We start from the raw sequence: 20,000 nt of genomic DNA, 5'->3' as shown, positions 1-20,000 counted from the left end.
TGCAAGATGAAACCCAATCGCTTCGCACTGGAAAATAACAAACATTTTGACTTCTATCCCTGACAGCTGACAGTACCGGAAACTCCTAGTGGAATGTTAGGGATCAGACCGAAAAATGATGATGAGACTGAAGGCAGAAAATGGAAACTTTTTCAACCAGTTGGGATGAAATTAATATCAATATATGTATAACGTTTATGGCGAATCATATATATTTGTACTGCTAATGCTCATGTGTCTTAATAGCACTTCCAGTTTTATTCACAATCTTTCTAACAGGGCTCAAGCATCCATCTGCATCCTTTGCTGTCACTTGATTTGTTAAGCTTTGCATCTCACCATCTTCTCCTCCCCAAATATACTTGTTCAGTGAACAATTATTTTTGGAGTCACGTCTCTGCAATATTCAGGCTCGTTTCGTACGGATTAATCTTCGAGGGAACTCTCTCCGTCCACTCTAATTTAGTTCAGGAACCCCATCTCTCATTCCCTGTCCATTACTTTTTGCGTTCAAGTCACCTAGCACGTCTACTCTCTCTATATATCTATATATATATATATATATATATATATATATCTCTATATATATATATATATATATATATATATATATATATATATATATATATATATATATATAAATGTCTTTTACTGTAAACCAACAGTGTAATATGAAGATAAAAGGTCCATAAAAACACTGTTTATACGTTGCAGCCATTTCGGACACCACTTCTATGTCTCCTCCCACATATCATCTATCCACATTTTACCAGTACGAGTTCGTGAGCAGTGTGTTTGTGTAAATGTGTGTGTGTGCGTATTTGCTTTTTAGGAGAGAAAGAGAGAGAGAGAGATTCATGCATCTGCGTAGAGCGCGCACAAGCGCATGCGCGGACCATACGCCTACGCTTTTGGTCTCTGCTACATTCGCTAAACGGCGAAGGCGACTTCTTCCTTCCAAACATATGTTTTCGCTTCTCCGAGAATCGTCCTTACGCTCGTGCTTCCTTCTCCTCCTCCTCCTCCTCCTCCTTCCATAACTAGTTTTCTTTAGAAAATGTTCCTTTCTCTTTTTTTCCCTCCTCCTCCTCCTCCTCCTCCTTTACCCCATTCTCCATCCGGTGTACAATAACGGTAGACGTTAAAGCGTATATGCCGTTCTCAAAACCCTTTACTGTCCCCCAGCCCCTCTCCTCCCCTCCTCTCTCTCTCTCTCTCTCTCTCTCTCTTAGTTTAAGGTAAGGCAATGATGTTCTCGGTAGAAGGTCTTTTATGTTTGAAAATTAGGACATGTATAAATGATTACTTCTCTCTCTCTCTCTCTCTCTCTCTCTCTCTGTATCCCGCTCTCTTTTCCCTTTACGTGCGTGCGTGCGTGTATGTTATGTGCATACGCTTGCACGCTTCATAGCACGCTGATGCGTATTTGCTATGTCGAATAAAAAGAAAACTTCTCTTGAATTTTAAGTTATTTGCCCTTAGGAAATGTAGAGGCTTTAGAATACAAGGAGAACCGAGAAGGGCCGTATGATCTTAGGCTGTCGAGTGGAATATTTAGACTTAAGTAACTCAGTATGGTGATAGAAGTTGTCACAGGAGAAATTAGGCTGAAAAAGAAAGCTGACAATTGATAAGTGGGATTCAGCATTACAAGCAGAAAGCAGTAGATGTTTTGGTGCCATTATCTATAACAAGTATATTTTTTTCAGAGATTTGTAAAGTACTGAACTATGAAATAAATAGTAGAATAAAAATGAAAAGAACGTCAATAATTAGAAAAAATTGTTCATCCAGGGAAGCAGTAACTTCGTTGGCAGTTATTCCAATCTTTTAGTATTTTAGTATCTGATAATTACGAAAGATCCGTAAAGAACATTAAATGTATCTCTGATTGGAAACAGGGTATATGACAGGGCCAGGGTCGTGACCTCCGCCAGTGAAATTGGAAGGAGGTCATGTTCTGCAGTTTTCCCAAGTTCTACAGTTTCTTCAGGTTCTACAGTTTTCCAAAGTCTTACAGTTTTCCCAGGTGCTACAGTTTTACAGTTGTCCCAAGTTCTACAGTCGTTCCTACAGTTTCCTCGGGTTCTACAGTTTTACAGTTTTCCCAAGTCCTGCAGTTTTCCCAGGTGCTACAGTTTTACAGTTGTCCCAAGTTTTACAGTTGTCCCATGTTCTACAGTTGTTCCAAGTTCTACAGTTTTCCCAAGTTCTAGAGTTTTACAGGTGTCCCGAGTTCTACAGTTTTTTGTAGTTTTCCCAAGTTCTACAGTTTTTTGTAGTTTTCCCAAGTTCTACAGTTTTACAATTTTCCCAAGTTTTAGTTTTCCCAAGTTCTACAGTTTTACAATTCTCCCAAATTTTAGTTTCCCCAAGTTCTACAGTTTTACAGTTTTCTCAAGTTTTACAGTTTTCCCAAGTTCTACAGTTTTACAGTGTTCCCAAGTTTTACAGTTTCCCCAAGTTCTACATTTTCGCAAGTTCTGCCGTGTACAGCCAGAAGGTCACTGTCGGCCAAACCATTTTTCAGAGCGTACGATTTAAATTGTAATAAGAAAAGTAGGAATAATTCCTCTCGTGGCAGGAATCGCCTCGGAATCCCTGGAATGGAGCATTAGCCATCCCTCGGGAAATCAAGAAAACAACCTACGTCATTTCACCCAAGGAGAGACATTTTCTTTCTCAGAGTTTTCTTACGACAATTTTTGGTAAAGGGAGAAGAGGAAACACCGGTGACGTATTGCTTTATATAGTCGTAGTTTCCTAATAATGGCTTCGAATCAAAAGGGGAAATTCAGTTGTCCTTATCTTGATTAATACTAGGAAAGAAATTTTAAGTTTATTTGACACTGACAAGGTACGTTGTTATTATTATTATTATTATTGTTATTATTATTATTATTATTATTATTATTATCGTAAATGAAACAAATCCACAGCTTTCGGGAATCTGTACAGTCATTTATCTTTTGATTTATCTTTTAGTGGGTTTTCGTATCGTGAGACCAGAACTGGGTCCTTTTTATTTGTAGTCTTGTAAGTGGGTAAACTTGAGAGGAGGAAAAGAAAGGAATAATTATATTTATTTTGGCGTTGTAGTAACAGTAGTCTTAACGCTTATGAGCGGCAACGAAGCAGCCTTTATTTTTCCACCTGAATTTCAGCCAAAAATAAATAAATACAGCTAATTTGTGTCAGAATAATAATCTGTCTTGTTATTTATTGCTAATAATCACTGGTGTTATAGTTAATATAGTTGTTTTTCCCTTTGGGAAGATAATGGAGAAAGTAAACATGTTAGAATTCATTTTGTAAACAAATAATCAGTAAGCTATGTGTCATGTCTCGGGATGGCTGAAGTTTAAGAAAGGCGGGACCAGCGTGGGTAAATTGTGCTAGTGGAAACCATCTTACCCTTTATTATAGGCATAGGGATTTCATGGGACTGAAATACGTCATAGTTATCTTACGTGTTTGTGGTATAATTTTATTATTGCGTGCTAATTGCAAGTATACGATAAATTTCATATATTCTTAGGTACCAAGTTCTTTATCCGCTGTTGATAGCAGATAGGCTTTTTAGAGGTATTCCGGCTCTTGTGAATATTATTATTATTATTATTATTGTACCTTCATTGAAATTACATAATGCTAGAGGATTTAGTTCGAACCCCTCACGGTAAGGGGGTTAAGACGTCAGTGCACCTCACGCGGTGCACTGTAGGCATTACTTAAGGTTCTTAGCAGCGACCGTTTTCACACAGGCATTTTTTTCGAAAGGCAACTTTCAGGTCTTGGTCTTAACTTTTATAGTTTTGTTTTTTCAATTTTAAATTTTCCATAGTCACTTTCCTCCACAGAGCCATGACATTAACTTATTGAGTCTTTTACAAAGAAAATCGGAATACTTTATGGATTATTTTAAATCAAATTGTTATCCTCCTAAGATATTTATAAAAGAGACCTATACCAATACATATATATATATATATATATATATATATATATATATATATATATATATATATATGTATATATATAATATTTATATATAAATATATATATATACACATATATATATACACATTTATATATACTTACATATATACACACACACAGACGCTCACAGTATGTTTATACATAGGCTGTCCCCTGCACAGAGCAACGGAAAGCTTTCCTTTGACGTAATATAATGTATTTTTGTCCATACTCTCTCTCTCTCTCTATCTCTCTCTCGCTGCCCTCCGCCATACAAATTAAGTTAGTTATCTATGTCAACAGGAAATGGTTCCGAGATACAGGTGTTGTCCGGACAATCAAAAACAAGGAAATTGGGAATTTTGTGTGCTTTTCCCTCTCTCTCTCTCTCTCTCTCTCTCTCTCTCTCTCTCTCTCAGAGTCACAATAGTGTGAGAAAATTCTGGAATTCTGTATTAGAAAATTTAGGGTAATTGTTCCTTGATCAATTGGATATTTTTATGAATGTTTCTCTCTCTCTCTCTCTCTCTCTCTCTCTCTCTCTCTCTCTCTCTCTCTCTCTCTCTCTCTCTCTCTCTCTCGTCGTGTAGAGACAGAATTTATATAACCTCTCTCTTTTTCTCTCTCTCTAGTGTACAGAATTTATATAGTTATCTATGTAGATACAATGGTTATATTACAGGTGTTCTCTCGGACAATCAAAAACTCTCTCTCTGGGAGTTTTACCTTCTCTTGTAGATACAGAAATTATATATATCTCTCTCTCTCTCTCTCTCTCTCTCTCTCTCTCTCTCTCTCTCGTGTAGATACAGAATTTATATACTTCTTTCTCTCGTTCTCGTGTACAGAGTTTATACTCTCTATTTCTCTCTTTCTCAAGAATTTATATATCTCTCTCTCTCTCTCTCTCTCTCTCTCTCTCTCTCTCTCTCTCTCTCTCTCTCTCTCTCTCTCTCGTGTACAGAATTTATATACTTTCTCTCTCTCTCGTGTAGATACAGAATTTGTATACCCTCTCTCTCGTTCTCTTGTAATGAAAGAGTTTATACCCTCTCTCTCTCTCTCTCTCTCTCTCTCTCTCTCTCTCTCTCTCTCTCTCTCTCTCTCTCCTCTGGTCGTGTAGATACAGAATGAGTTAACTGGTGCAACCGGATCTCTCCGAATAATGACGGAATGGACCTGTGTCACTCGGCACCCAATCTCGGTTAACTACAGAGTGGGTCTGTCTAATTAATTCTGGTCCGTCATCATTATCTCATTCTTCTGGTCCGGATCAGGTTCGGTTTGGTAATTAAAGCGACCTTTTGAGCTGTCGAGCTTTTCTTTTCTCTCTCTTTTTTCTATTTTTTTTTCTCTTGCGAATCAAGACGGTTCTCAAGTTTCTCAGCCTAAGCGCGTCTGAATTTTTTCTTTTGCGTTTTTTTTTATTTTCTTTTTTGGGTAGGTCTATGCACACTTTATCGATTACATTTTCCTTATTGCCTCTGTGTTTCTTGTTCCTTCATTGTTATTTCCGCATAGGGGAGTAGTGCCGTCAGTGCACCTCGTGCGATGCTCTGTAGGCATTGCTTAAGGTTCTTTGCAGCGTCCCTTCGGTCCCTAGCTGCAACTCCTTTCATTTCTTTTGCTATGCCTCTGTTCGCATCTCGTTCTTCCATCTTACTTTCCACCTTTTCGTAACAATTGCTTCATAGTGCAGCTGCGAGGTTTGCCTCCTGTAACACCTTTCAAACACCTTTTTACTCACAATTCTCCGTTTCAGCGCTGAATGACCTCATAAACCCCGTTGCCTGGGCTTAGGCCTGAATTTTATATCCCATTCCGTTCCGATATGGCTGTGAGATGTAATTTGTGTTGTCTAGTTAGGGAGAGATGGGAAGTTTGTTGAGGGCGGGGGTTAGGGAAACTTACAGTACCCATTTACCTCAGGGATTTCTTATATTCAGTTTCCTGAATGGTAGCAGCGGGAAAAAGGAGAGGGAATTGTAAATTGTATCTTGGCAGTCCATGGGCACTTGAGAGGCCAACTTAGAAAAGTTGTTGATAAATTATTATATATATATATATATATATATATATATATATATATATATATATATATATATATATTATATATATATATATATATATATATTTATAATATATATATATAGTTGTGCATATATATTTATATATACAAATAAAATTTATATATAATATATAAATACATGTATATATATGTACTGTATACATATGTATATATAATATATATATATATATATATATATATATATATATATATATATATATATATATATATATATATATATATATATATATAACACTTATATTTACATACATATACACATACATACAATATGGTATGTCTCTATATATACAAGTATATACATAAATACCTACATACATACATACACACGTTTATTACCCAGTAAACTTGATTGTATTTATTGATGCGCATGCATACACACACACATATAACTATAGATACTGAGTCGTTCTCGCCTCCATATCTATGCAAAACATAGTGCCCGTGGGCTGTGCTATCTCCCCAAAATTTAATGTCCTCACCGCACAACCCTCTGCGGTATCGCCTCCTCCTCCTCCTCCTCCTCCCCCCCTCCCCATACCCCTTCCTCCCCTCCCCAAACTTTGTGGGCCCGCTCTGTCATGTCAGTTTGTTAAATGGGAAATGCAAATATTCCCGTGAACACGTTTCCGGAAATGTACTTTTTTTCTCTCTCTCTCTCTCTCTCTCTCTCTCTCTCGTATTCTTTAATTGGAAGCGTAAATGTTACTTTATATTTTTAAATTGTCATGACGTTCCTCGGGTACTTCAGAAGATAGTGGAGAAATGCAGATATACGTAAAGCTTATTCTCACTGTACTGAGAACCATTTAGAATAATTTAGATAAGCTTTTCCTAAATAGCAAGAGGTGTGAAATATGACGGTGCGCTGGACATTCTTTGATAAAAGATCCAGAAAGCTTAGTTTAAAAACTGACCTCTGAAATCAGGTCGTTCTGGTGATGACCGTAACCCTTACTGGGGTCAGTTCCCGAGTGACCCCAGTGAGAATCACGGAGGATGACTCTTGACCTTCTCGAGAAATGTCAGCATTTTGTTCCGCACAAAGTATAAGCCCATATAGGGTTAGTGCCGTCAGTGCACCTCGCGTTGTGCACTGTAGGCGTTACTTGAGGTTCTTTGCAGCGTCCTTCTTTAGCTGCAACCTCTTTCATTCCTTTTGCTAAACCTCCGTTCATAGTCTCTTTCTTCCATCTTGCTATCCACACTCGACAAATAATTATTTTCTCTTGTTACACCTTTCAAACCTTTCTACTCTCAATTTCCTTTCCAATGCTGAATGACCTTATAGGTCCCAGTGCTTGGCCTTTGGCCTAAACTCTATATTCCATTCTGTATTCCACAGTGATGAGTCATCTCGCCACAAAATCCCTTGAGGGTTTTCTTGAGTGATTCTCTCCTAAGGTGGAAAAGGTGACTCCGTGTAACAGTGAAGGAGACATCGAGTGGAAAAGCAAGCACTAGATTCATTGGTGTCAAGTGCTTGAGTAATTAATTATTTAGTTATTTAATTATATTGTCAGCATTTAGGAAGGATGGTAGTTGAATCTCAGTTGCTTGTTAGGAACAATAAGATTTCCCCTTGAAAGTTAATTATCCCTATAAAATTGGGATTTATTATTATGTCAGCTTTCATGGTTGCATTAGAATTATGTCCGTAATGGGCTTTTTTTTTTGGTTTGTGACCTCAAAATCGGTGCACTGTTGGGTAGGTTCACCTTGCAACTCTAGGAAGTAGTTCTTTGCAGCGTCCCTACTTAAGGTTCTTAGCGGCTTCTAGCTGCAACCCATTTCGTTCCTTTTACTGTATCTCCTTTCATATTCTTTCTTGCGTCTTGCTTTCCAACTTCTCCTAACAATTGATTCATAGTGCAACTGCTTTGAGGTTTTCCTCCTGTTACACCTTTTAAACTTTTACTGTCAATTTCCGTTTCAGCGCTGAATGACCTCATTGGTTCCAGTGCTTGGCCTTTGGCCTAAATTCTGTATTCAGTTCAATTCAGTTCTGCGGCAGTTGAGACCAAATGAAAATATGAAGCAGAATCGTTTCAAGAATAAATCCTACAATTTTGAAAATTTAAATTGCAACGAGAAATCTTTATTGTAGGGACCTCCACCTTCACCCAGTTTAAACGTTTTTTCTTTATAATATAAGAAAAATATGTCTGTTTTTGTCAACAAAACTGCAGTGAATTCTTGCCAGTTCACCATTAGCTGTTCCATAAGGGTAGATAGTACCATCTTCACTTTGCGACATGCTTTGAAGTTGAACCAAACTTTCTTAATGACTTTAATCCAACACTTGCCGTTTTGCCTTTTTTTTTTTTTTTTTGTAGTATAGTAAAGCACTTGGTGACAGTGACAGTAGTTTTAGCTTGTAGAAATCCAAGAGCAGGATTTTGATTTTTAGTTTTTAGTTTTCTGTAAAAAAAACTATTGTGTCGGCTTTGTCTGTCTGTCCGCACTTTTCCTGTCAGCACTATTTCTCAGTACTGAGGCTAGAGGGCCAAATTCAGATCTCCAATCATCAAAAACTACTTCAGTAGTTTTTATTTTTATTTAAGATTACATTTAGACGGCTGCAACGATATGGTATGTTGATCATCTAAAGTTTCTCCAGTTCATCAAGACCACCGAAAGATTGCAGCCCTTGATTCTAGCCTCAGATTAGTTTTTCGGCGCAATTTTTTGTTAGTTTTAATTTGTAGTCCTTTGTACCGCATTGCTTTGGGCGTGGGACCCTGTGAACTATATCACAGTGTCCTCAGAAACAGCTCATTAATTCGGACATGATGTCGGGGCCATTAGCCAGATTTAAAAATCAAGTGTTTATATTCTTGACTGCTTTAGAAAATATATACGTCATATACGTCAAGTCTTTGTGTGTGTGGTAGTGGGGGAGGGGGTTTGCTGAAGGCAGGTTTTTCAATGCTAACGATTGTGGGGCATTCCTAATTAGACAAGGCATGAATGGGAGAGCTAGGATAGAATGATAAGAAAACAAAGGAATGAATTTAACAATTCTTATTTGAAATTATCTAATAAGTCGTTTTGTTATTCAGAGTCTGTTGTCATTGTTGTCATTCTGTTTGTATGTTGATATATATATATATATATATATATATATATATATATATATATATATATATATATATATATAAATTATATATATACTGTATAATATAAATTTATATGTATATATATAAGAATATATATATATAAATTTATGTATATATTATTTATATATATATATATATATATATATATATATATATATATATATATATATATATTTTGTATACTCATAATTTTTAAATTTTAAACAAGAAACCTTGCATCTATAATATATTATTAGTATATGTCAGTGTTGAATTGTAAATGATGAAAAAATGTTAACTATAACAGAAGACTGTGTTGTACCTTTAATCAATTTAACATTACAAAATGGAATATGCTCTGTCACATACTTACGATACAAGAATTAATAGCTCTTGGTAATTCTACAGAAAAGCTCGACGGGGCGCCGTGTTTAGTACCAGCCCCCCAGGGACGAACATAGAACATAAACAAAAGACGGCAAATTTCTCAGATCATTTCGGTAAATTGCTCAGATTATTTCGGTAAATTTTTCAAATGTTCTCGATAAATTTCACAAATGATCTCAGGAAAGTTCCAAGATTATCTCTGTAAATTTCACAAATGATCTCGGTAAATTTCAAAAATTAACTGGGTAAATTTTTAAGATTATCTCGGTACATTTTTCAAATGATCTCGGTAAATTTCACAAATGATCTCGGTAAATTTTGCAAACGATCTCTGTAAATTTCACAAATGATCTCGGTCAATTTTGCAAACGATCTCTGTAAATTTCATAAATGATCTTGGTAAATTTCACAGATGATCTCGGTAAATTTCTAAGATTGTCTCGGTAAATTTCCCAAATGATGCACATGTACTGCATTATATATAGAACAGTTTTTATACTGTCCAGTCAAGGAATTTGATCAAGAAACGGTATCTCCGTAGCGGAGCTCTTCTGTAGAAATACTGTTTTCTTCGTTCCAGGCCCAGAGATCTCGACCACAAATATAATGTTGTTTATTAACACACTGTTTATTTGACAGCCACTTCTGATCGCCCTTAAAAACTTCAAAAGTTCCAGCTTCAAGAGAGGGGTCACTCACAAATGTCATTCACTCGGTTAATCTGCCTGTTTATTTGACAGCTACTCCTGACTGCCCAGAGTTTTCTGTTCTGAATACTCAAAACCTCAAAGTTCTAGCTTTAAGAGTGTGTCACCCACAAAAATATAATGCTCTCTATTAATCTTCCAGTTTATTTGACAGCTTCTCCTGACTGCCCAGATTTTTCTGTTCTGAACACTCAAAACCTCAAAGTTCTAGCTTCCAGAGAGGGTCACCCACAAAAATATATTGCTCACTATTAAAAGACTTTATTTACCAGCTTCTTCCGATTGCCCAGAGTTTTCCTTAACTGGCTTTTCTTCTTCGCGAAAAATAAAGACCGTTCGAATGGTTCATCTTGCTCACCATCTTCGCCAATTGTGTTGCCCTCGCCGTCTACACTCCTTACCCACATTCCGATTCCAATGCCACCAATGCCAAGCTGGTAAGTACCCATTGGTTTTCGCTGCTTGTTTGGTTTCAGTTGAGTTGTGTGAGTGTCCAGACTTTGATGTATATTTATATATGTATGTATATGTATGTATATAATATATATATATATATATATATATATATATATATATTTATATATATATATATATATATATATATATATATATATTTATATATATGTATGTGTATGTATACATATATTTAGCTATATATATGTGTATTATATATATATATATATATATATATATATATATATATATATAGATTTGTATGTGTATGTATATACTCACATGCTAATATACACTTATATTTATCTATGTATATATATGTCTATATATAGATTTGTATATATTTGTATAATGTGTATATTTGTACGTGTAAGTGTGTATGTATATTCTCACATGCAAATTAATATTATCTGCTGTCTTGCAAGTGCGATTTTGCACCATATATAAATCGTGCATTATGAAGAAAGTTCAGTAGCACACACACACACCAAAAAAACCTCTCTTTCATAAATCGGACTCGTATTATAAATAAGAAAAAAGTTTTATTTTATTGATAACCTGAGATCGGATTTCTAGTGGTAGATTTCCATTTCAAACAGATGTGGGTTTTGAAGTTTGAAATCTGAATTTTCATTTATTGCCTTACAAGGTTTCAAGACCCCATTTCAAACCCTTTTTCGAACAGAGGTTCGAGTTCGGATATGAGAGGAGAGCCGCCTTTTGTTTCTTGCTCAGGTTCCAATGGTTCCCATTTCACACACCAGTTCTCGAACGAGTTCTCGAACGCACTCTATAAACAGATTCGAGTTCGTATATGAAAGGAGAACCCTCTCTTATTTCTTGCTCGGGTTCCAAGGTTCCCATTTCACACCAGTTCTCGAACGCACATTATAAACAGAGTTTCGAGTTCGGTGAAGAAAGAAGAAATTAAAATGTGAGATTAGAGGCCCCTGAAGGAGAAAAGAGAACCTCCAACGATTCTCCCCTTTCGGGCTTCAAGGTATCCATTCCACACCGGTCCTCGAACGAGGGGTATTCATCGAAACCGGAGTTTCAGAGATTTCCAGACCACAGGGCGAAAGGAGTCTTAGTCGAGACCCACTATTCCTACAGTAGTTCGGGTTTCTAGGTTTAGATTGGAACGGAAGCTGTCCATTGAACGGCTGCAGTTCTCGGTTCCAGAATTAGCTGTACTTTTGTTTTACTGTGATATTTTGGGTTTGCTTTACATATCAATTTGAAGGTTTATCTTATTTTGATCTGTGGTGTGTATATATATATATATATATATATATATATATATATATATATATATATATATATATATATATATATATATATATATATATATATCACTTCATTACTGAAGTACTAGAGTGAGGCCTTTGAACTCCTATGAATCAAACACGAAATGATCTATGTAGCTGTCAGGAAAAAAAAAAAAAAAAAAACAAGAAGTCCTGCTGCGGTTGTCATCTCGATGTTTTGTTGACTTGTAAAAACCTAACACATTATTTTATGGCACCTGAAGCCTTTTCCTCTCTGTCGTAAGAAGTCAATTTATGCCGCTCAGCGTTCTTCGTTTTTGTTGTCCCGAATGCAAAACATATGGCAACAGCAAAAAAAAAAAAAAAAAACACACACACAAACGGCAAGACTTATAATGCCAGGCCATTCCCCGTTTCGCCCCGTCACCCTTCGAGAAATACGGCTCTCTCTCTCTCTCTCTCTCTCTCTCTCTCTCTCTCTCTCTCTCTCTCTCTCTCTCTCTCTCTCTCTCTGTTTTCCTGTGAGAATCTGCTCAGTAATGGCGATCTACACCTACGAATGGCGCCATCGGAGATTGATAGAACATCAGTGTTTCCTGGCGAGAGCATATTTCTGTCCTCTGCGGTTATTTGTCCTTTTCATTATTTCCATAATCTACGAGGCTTTGCAATCCTTCTGCCTCATATCCTCCTCCTCCTCCTCCTCCTCCTCCTCCTCCTCCTCCTCCTCCTCTCACGATTTCCCATTCATGAGTGGATGGAGGCGAAGCCGCAGAGGGCGTTATCCAGTCCGGCAGCGCATCTTGAGGCTCCTACTTTGTTTTTATTTTCCTGTCTTCCTCCTCCTCCTCCTCCTCCTCCTCCTCCTCCTCCTCCTCCTCCTCCTCTTCTTCTTCTTCTTCTTCTTCTTCTTCTTCTTCTTCTTCCTCTTTTTGGCTTGGTCCGTGGGCGTCCTGTTCCATTCATTGTTTTCGTCCTAACGTTTAGAATCGAGTGCTACTTATGTTTTTTCACCTCGTATTTCGATTGTGCTCACGCAGAGACACAGATCGAATGGGGTGAGAGAGAGAGAGAGAGAGAGAGAGAGAGAGAGAGAATTGAGAGAGTCATGATGGAAGAGAGAGAGAGAGAGAGGGGATGGAGAGAGAAGGAGAGAACAGAGAAGGAGGAATGAGATAGAGAGAGAGATATATAGATAAGGAGTCATGATGGAGATATATATATATATATATATATATTAAGAGAGAGAGAGAAAGGAGGCATGAGAGAGAGAGATGGAGAGAGAACGAGAGAGAGAAAGAGAGAATGATATATATAGAGGGAGAGAGAACGAGACAGAAAGGAGTAATGAGAGAGAGAGAGAGAGAGAAAGGTGGAATTGAGGGAGAGTGAGACAGAGAGAGAAACAGATAGAAAGAGAAGGATGAATGAGACAGAGAGACAGAGAGAGAAAGGAGGAATAAGAGAGAGAGAGAGTGAGAGTGTGTGACTGTGTGTGTGTGTGTGTACGCATAACCCCACCAGGAGAGCCAGCTCGTATTACCTACATCGGGGGAGTCATAATAAGCGAGGTCTGCTCACACGCAGTTTTGTCTACGTCAGCAGAGAGCCAGTGACGTCATTGGATTCTCTAACCGCGGAGAGGTTATCCGAAGCATCACTCTCTCTCTCTCTCTCTCTCTCTCTCTCTCTCTCTCTCTCTACTTACTCGCTGCGTTTCTGCCGAAAATACCTCACGAATAATTACGTAATTTAAAAGATTTTTCACGTCTCTCGCTCCTTTGTAATCCTTTGTAATCCGTCATAAAGGTATTTTACATCTCTCGCTCCTTTATAATTTTACGTTTCTCGGTCCTTTATAATCCGTCTTCAATGTATTTTACATTTCTCGCTCCTTTATAATGCGTGATAAAGGTATTTTACATTTCTCGCTCCTTTCATGATCCGTCTTAAAGGTATTTTACATTTCTCGCTCCTTTATAATATTTTACATTTTTCGCTACTTTATAATCCATCATAAAGATATTTTACATTTCTCGCTCCTTTATAATCCGTCATAAAGGTATTTTACATCACTCACTCCTTTATGATCCGTCATAAGAATTTGGCAATCGTTTTTTCATTATCACCCTGTGTTAAACATACTCTAAATTGCATGGAAAAATACCTGGATTCCGACCTCTCTCTCTCTCTCTCTCTCTCTCTCTCTCTCTCTCTCTCTCTCTCTCTCTATTTCCATATTTTCCTAATATTCCTGTTTTCCTTAGGTATATTTACCAGTCTCTCTCTCTCTCTCTCTCTCTCTCTCTCTCTCTCTCTCTCTGCCAAACTTCTATTTCTGTTATCCTTAGATATATTCACCAGTCTCTCTCTCTCTCTCTCTCTCTCTCTCTCTCTCTCTCTCTCTCTCTCTCTCTCCAAATTTCTGTTATCCTTAGATATATTTAGTCTCTCTCTCTCTCTCTCTCTGCTGATATTAGATTTGATCTAAATCAGCTCATTTTCAGGTTTCTTGGCTTAATCTATTTTTAGCCACATACCTTAATCAGCAACGTCTGTTTCAGAGTCTTTTATATAGATTTTTTTTTATTTTTAAGCTTCATTATTACTTTTTACTGAGTCTTTATCCATTTATTTTGCTATGATCTTGATTATTGATTCTTTATCTATCTCTCTCACTTCACGCATTCTTTATTTTCTCTCTTTTACTTTTTGTTATCTTTCATCTTGCCATTGTTATTTTATGTAACTCTAATCTTTTTACCTTAGTTTGATCTTTTTTTACCCAAGCTTTATTTTCTTTACCTAAGCTTTATTGATCCTTTTGACCAACCTTTTGTTTTTGCTCAGAAAGTTTTAACTATCCTTTTATCTGTTTACATAATATTTTCCATTTTATCTGAACCTTTTCACTTTCCTTTACACTTTAATTTGTACTGTTTGTCACTTATCACCCAAATTATTACCTCCTTAGTATCCTTCATTTCTCTTCAAAAGATTAAAAAGGTCTGTTTTCCCGGAAAGGCTTATTTAATTATATATATATATATATTTTTTGATATCCAAAATTCTATTTTTTTTTTTTTTTTTTTTTTTTTTTTTTTTTTTAATTCTGTCTACCAGAAACTCCTCTCTTTGTTTTTATATTTTAATATTTCTCCAAAATATCCTCCGTAGGTGGATGGTGCCGTCAGTGGACCCTCACACGGTGCACTGTAGTCATTACTTAAGATTCTTTGTGGCTTCCCTTCGGGCCCTAGCTGCAGCCCCCTTTCATTACTTTAACTGTGCCTCCGTTCATATTCTTTTGCTTTGCACCCTTTTCTAACAATTGTTCCATAGTGCAACTGCGAGGTTTTCCTTCTGTTACACCTTTCAAACCTTCTACTCTCAATTTCCCTTTCAAAGCTGAATGACCTCGCAGGTGCCAGCGCCTGGCCTTTGGCCAATATTTCATATTCCGTTCCATGACATTCCAAAATATCTTCTTCCTCCTCTCCCTTAAAACTCTTTTCTAAAACGTTCTTTTTCCAGAAATTCTCTGGAAAGTACTTTTTTTTAAATGCCTTTTTTTTTTTTAGGTGAAACTCCTCAGATCATAAACCTTCTTCCTCAGGCGATCTCCTCCGAGACGAACTTTCCTCCTTCGAAACTATTCTCACGTTTCTTCAGACCTGCGAACAGCGCTGTTCCATTCCTTATCATTTCTCGCCCCGTAAGGAGGGGTAGTGCCGTCAGTGCACTTCACGCGGTGCACTGTAGGCATTGCTTGAGGTTCTTTGCAGCGTCCTTCCTTAGTTCCTTGTACTGTACCTCCGTTCATCTGTTTCTTCCATTTTCCTTTCCACGATCTCATAGTGCGACTGCGAGGCTTTCCTCCTGTTACGCCTTTAAGATATTTTTACTCCCAATTTCCATTCCAGCGCTGAATGACCTCGTAGGTCTCAGCGCTTGGCCTTTGACCTAAATTTTATATTCCATTCCATTATTATTTCTTTTTTCTTTTTTTTTTATCTACTAAGTCTGCTCGAAAACATTCTTCTCTCTGAGGGTTGATATTGGTAATCATATGTGCGAAAATGATAATTTATCCGCGTGTTAATACTGTTAATTATATCTGTGAAAATGATATTTAACCACTTGTTAATATTGATAATCATATCCGCGAAAATGATAATTTATCCACTTGTTGATATTGCTAATTATATCTGCGGAAATGGTAATTTAACCACTTGTTAATATTGTTAATCATATCTCTGAAAATAATGTTAATATTGTTAATCATATGTGTGAAAGTGATAATTTATCCACGTGTTCAATAACTGAACTTGACTGCGTAGTTAAGTATGACGTCACGGAGTTCCTAGCTTAGTCCCTTAACCTTTGGCGATTACTATAAAATATTACCACATTTCCTGTCTTATTCCTTCATCTTCCTTCCTTCCATGAATCTCTTTTTATATACATTCTACAACATCGATAACGAAGTGCAAACTTGTGGGAGTTTGTAACAGCAACTTTCAGAAAACACCAAGCGCTAGAAGTGCTAACTGACCCTTGTGCAAATTTTAAAGCATTTCTGTAATACTTCTTATGTAAATTTGAAAGCTTTTCTATATTACTTCTCCGTTTTATAAATATTTAACATTTTCCGCATTTCTTCGGACCGTAAAAGGTCCTGGCTTTGAAAGGTAAGCCCTGAAAGTTGTAGCGATGGAAGCCACGGCTAATAGATGTAGATCAGTCAATAATGAAACGTGACTATATATGGGAATAGTCAGTCACACTAGCGTATGCAGCAAGGAAGGTTCTCGAAACGTACGGTACCAAATTCCTTTATTTATTTCTTTACTTATTTAATTTATATTTATTTATTTTTATTTTTAGTTTATTTATTGTTTTTTTATTTATTGAATTTGTATTTATTTATTTAGTTTATATTTTTTTAATTTTTATTTATTTTCTTTATTTTTTATATATTTATATATTTCCTCATCCTTACCTTCCCCTACCCAACCCCCTTCTCCAGTCCCCTTTCTACTAACCTTCTTCCTCTTCTGATGCCACAACACAAGATAAAACCCCATCCTCACCCCCCTCCATCTCCTCCTCCTCCCCTCCCCCCCTCCCCTACCCCTCTCTTTCTCGGGCTGACCACCTCCTCTCTCTCTCTCTCCTTCCTACAGGACCTTTCCTCAGTGATTTTTATGGTGATGATGATGATGATGATGATGATGTTGATGGTGAATGATAGGGACTTTGAAATTGAAATGATGATGAGTGATAATAATAATGATAATGTTTGTGTTAATGGGCATATAATGGTTATAATGATGTTGAAGATTGTAAAAAGCAAAGGCGATTATTATTATTATTATTATTTATGGATTTGCCATTTTGCTTGCAAAACTTATTTTGCCTGTGATAACTTAGATAGTGAATTATGTACTTGATTGTTAGTCGACGCTTGTAGGTGATATCACATCCGGTGATCTTGGAGAGAGAACAGAGAATAAGATTAATCGTTGTGAGTGATCTCTTCTCTATCAAAATATGTCCTTTTATAAATTTTTAAAAAATGAGGCCTCGATGAGGTAATCGACATCCTTCCGAGGTACAAACCATCCATGGGATATTGGAGAAAATCACATTTTCCATGTGAAAGTTGTTTGAATCAACCACATTGAATTGGCCTAATTTAATCGACATCCTTCCGAGGCAAAAATCATCCATGAGATATTGGAGAAAATCACAAAGAGGTAATTTTCCTGTTTTACAAAGGTTCCTTTTGAGTCAGTCACATTGATTATAGGCCTCGATGAGGTAATCGACATCCTTCCGAGGTAAAAACCATGTATGAGATATTGGAGAAAATCACAAAGAGGTAATTTTCCCGTGTCTCCCAAAGCTTCCTTTTCAATCAGTCACATAATAGATTATAGGCCTCGATGAGGTAATGGACATCATTCGAGGTAAAAACCATCCATGAGATATTGGCCTGCTTCCTTTTCAATGTCAATGAGTTATGGCCTGAACGAATGAATGGGCTCGAATTTGGCCAAGGGCCAAAACACGGCCGGGCAAGATCAGTGGGCGCCGATTTCCCGTCTCGGAAGTTGTTTGGGAATCCGAGGAATACGTCACACGCCCACACAGACTCAAGCAAACTTTTTATTTCAATATCCTTCTGATTGATTTAAATTTTTGAGTCTGCGGACAAAGTAAGATCGAGTGTTTTACGGAAAGGTAGCGATTTGACCTCAAAAGTGGTGGTTTCAGCATTTTTGGTTGCGACTTGTAAATATTACTGATCTGCACCTTGCTTGCGAAGATTGATCATGTTATCATATTTTGTTTTTAATAAAGGCAGCGATTGTTCTGAATGTAAATACTGCTATTAGATGAAAAACAACCAGAAATATGTAATTAGATAAGTTTGAGGTCTTGTGAAAAAGGCAGATATTTCCACAAATGTTCTTGTTTTGATTATTAGTTTTCTGTAAAAGAAAACTATTGTGCTGGCTTTGTTTGTCCGTCCGCACTTTTTCTGTCCGCCCTCACATCTTAAAAACTACTGAGGCTAGAGGGCTACAGATTGATATGTTGATCATCCAACCTCCAATCATCAAACATACCAAATTGCAGCCCTCTAGCCTCATTAGCTTTTATTTTATTTAAGGTTAAAGTTAGCCATAGTCGTGCTTCTAGCAACAATATAGGATAGGCCACCACCAGTTCGTTGTTACAGTTTGATGGGCCGCGGCTCATACAGCATTATACCGAGACCACCGAAAGATAGGTCTATTTTCGGTGGCTTTGATTATTCGCTGTAGCGGCTGTACAGAAAACTCGATTGCGCCGAAGAAACCCATTCATTCAGGTGTAAATTGATTCTTAATGAGTAACAATTTCATTTTGAATGAATTTGGTCCGCCACGTTTTCAAGTACTATCAGAGGTAATTAGTAAACAAGTAAAGAACGCGCCGAAGTTTCTTCGGCGCAATCGAGTTTTCTGTACAGCCACTACAGCGTACAATCAAGGCCACCGAAAATAGATCTATCTTTCTATAATCCCTTTTATAAGTTTTTGGTGTTTGAAATGTCCTTGAAGCTTCGTCCATCTTTGTCTTGATGCAGTTAAACTTGACCGTCAGATACCATCTTCTCCCTGGTTCCATCTCCGGCCGCCAGATGCTCTCTCTCTCTCTCTCTCTCTCTCTCTCTCTCTCTCTCTCTCTCCCTCTCCTTCAGTATCCAAGTCAGGAAAACCGATTCTTTATGGCATTAAGATCCTCTTTGATTCTGTTCCCCGACACTTTCGCCTAATGTTACCACCTCTCCTCCTCCTCCTCCTCTCCTCCTCCTCCTCCTCCTCCTCCTCCTCCTCCTCCTCCTCCTCCTCCTGCTTGCCCTCTACCATTTTCAATATTGTTAGGAGATCTGAGGGGAATAAGAGAGGAAGGAGGAAGACAGGAATACAGTCACTAGGAGGAGATGAAAGGAGAGTTTGATAGAGAGAAATGGACAGTTCAGAGTAAACAGGTCACTACGATTAGATGCTTCGGATGTTAATAATAATAATAATAATAATAATAATAATAATAATAATAATAATAATAGTTACAAAAAACTTTTACTTGCTACCCTAAATCTGCGCGTGAAGCGAAACAAATTTTTAATGTGATTATTTTCATTGAGTTTGCATCATTTTCAAAGATCTTAGTGCCATGGTTCAGCCGCGCCTCTGGAACCGCTGAAGAAGAGGACCGCTCAAGAATAAAACCACAGAAGAAGAGAATTGCTGAAGAAGAGAACCGCTCAAGAAGATAATTGCTGAAAATGGGAACCGCTGAAAAAGAGAACCACTGAAAAATAGAACTGCTGGAGAAGAGAACCTCTGTAGAATAGAACCACTGAAGAAGAGAACAACTGTACAATAGAACCACTGAAGAAGAGAGCCACCGTTTAAGAGGACCGCTGAAGAGGAGAACCTCTAGAACCAATGAAGACGAAAACCTCTGA

At 37.1% G+C, this 20,000-nt stretch overlaps 1 protein-coding gene across 1 annotated transcript in view; it reads left to right on the top strand.

The window, feature by feature from the left end:
• The window catches only part of LOC136833836 (muscle calcium channel subunit alpha-1-like), a 698,390-nt gene that overhangs the window by 485,015 nt on the left and 193,375 nt on the right, over positions 1 to 20,000 (top strand). The window contains 1 exon segment of the mRNA XM_067096136.1: positions 10,588 to 10,693. Coding sequence (XP_066952237.1) covers positions 10,588 to 10,693 — 106 coding nt within the window.

The sequence above is a fragment of the Macrobrachium rosenbergii genome, chromosome 52 (assembly GCF_040412425.1).
Source record: "Macrobrachium rosenbergii isolate ZJJX-2024 chromosome 52, ASM4041242v1, whole genome shotgun sequence".
NCBI lineage: Eukaryota > Metazoa > Arthropoda > Malacostraca > Decapoda > Palaemonidae > Macrobrachium > Macrobrachium rosenbergii.
This window is presented reverse-complemented; position numbering and strand designations above follow the sequence as displayed.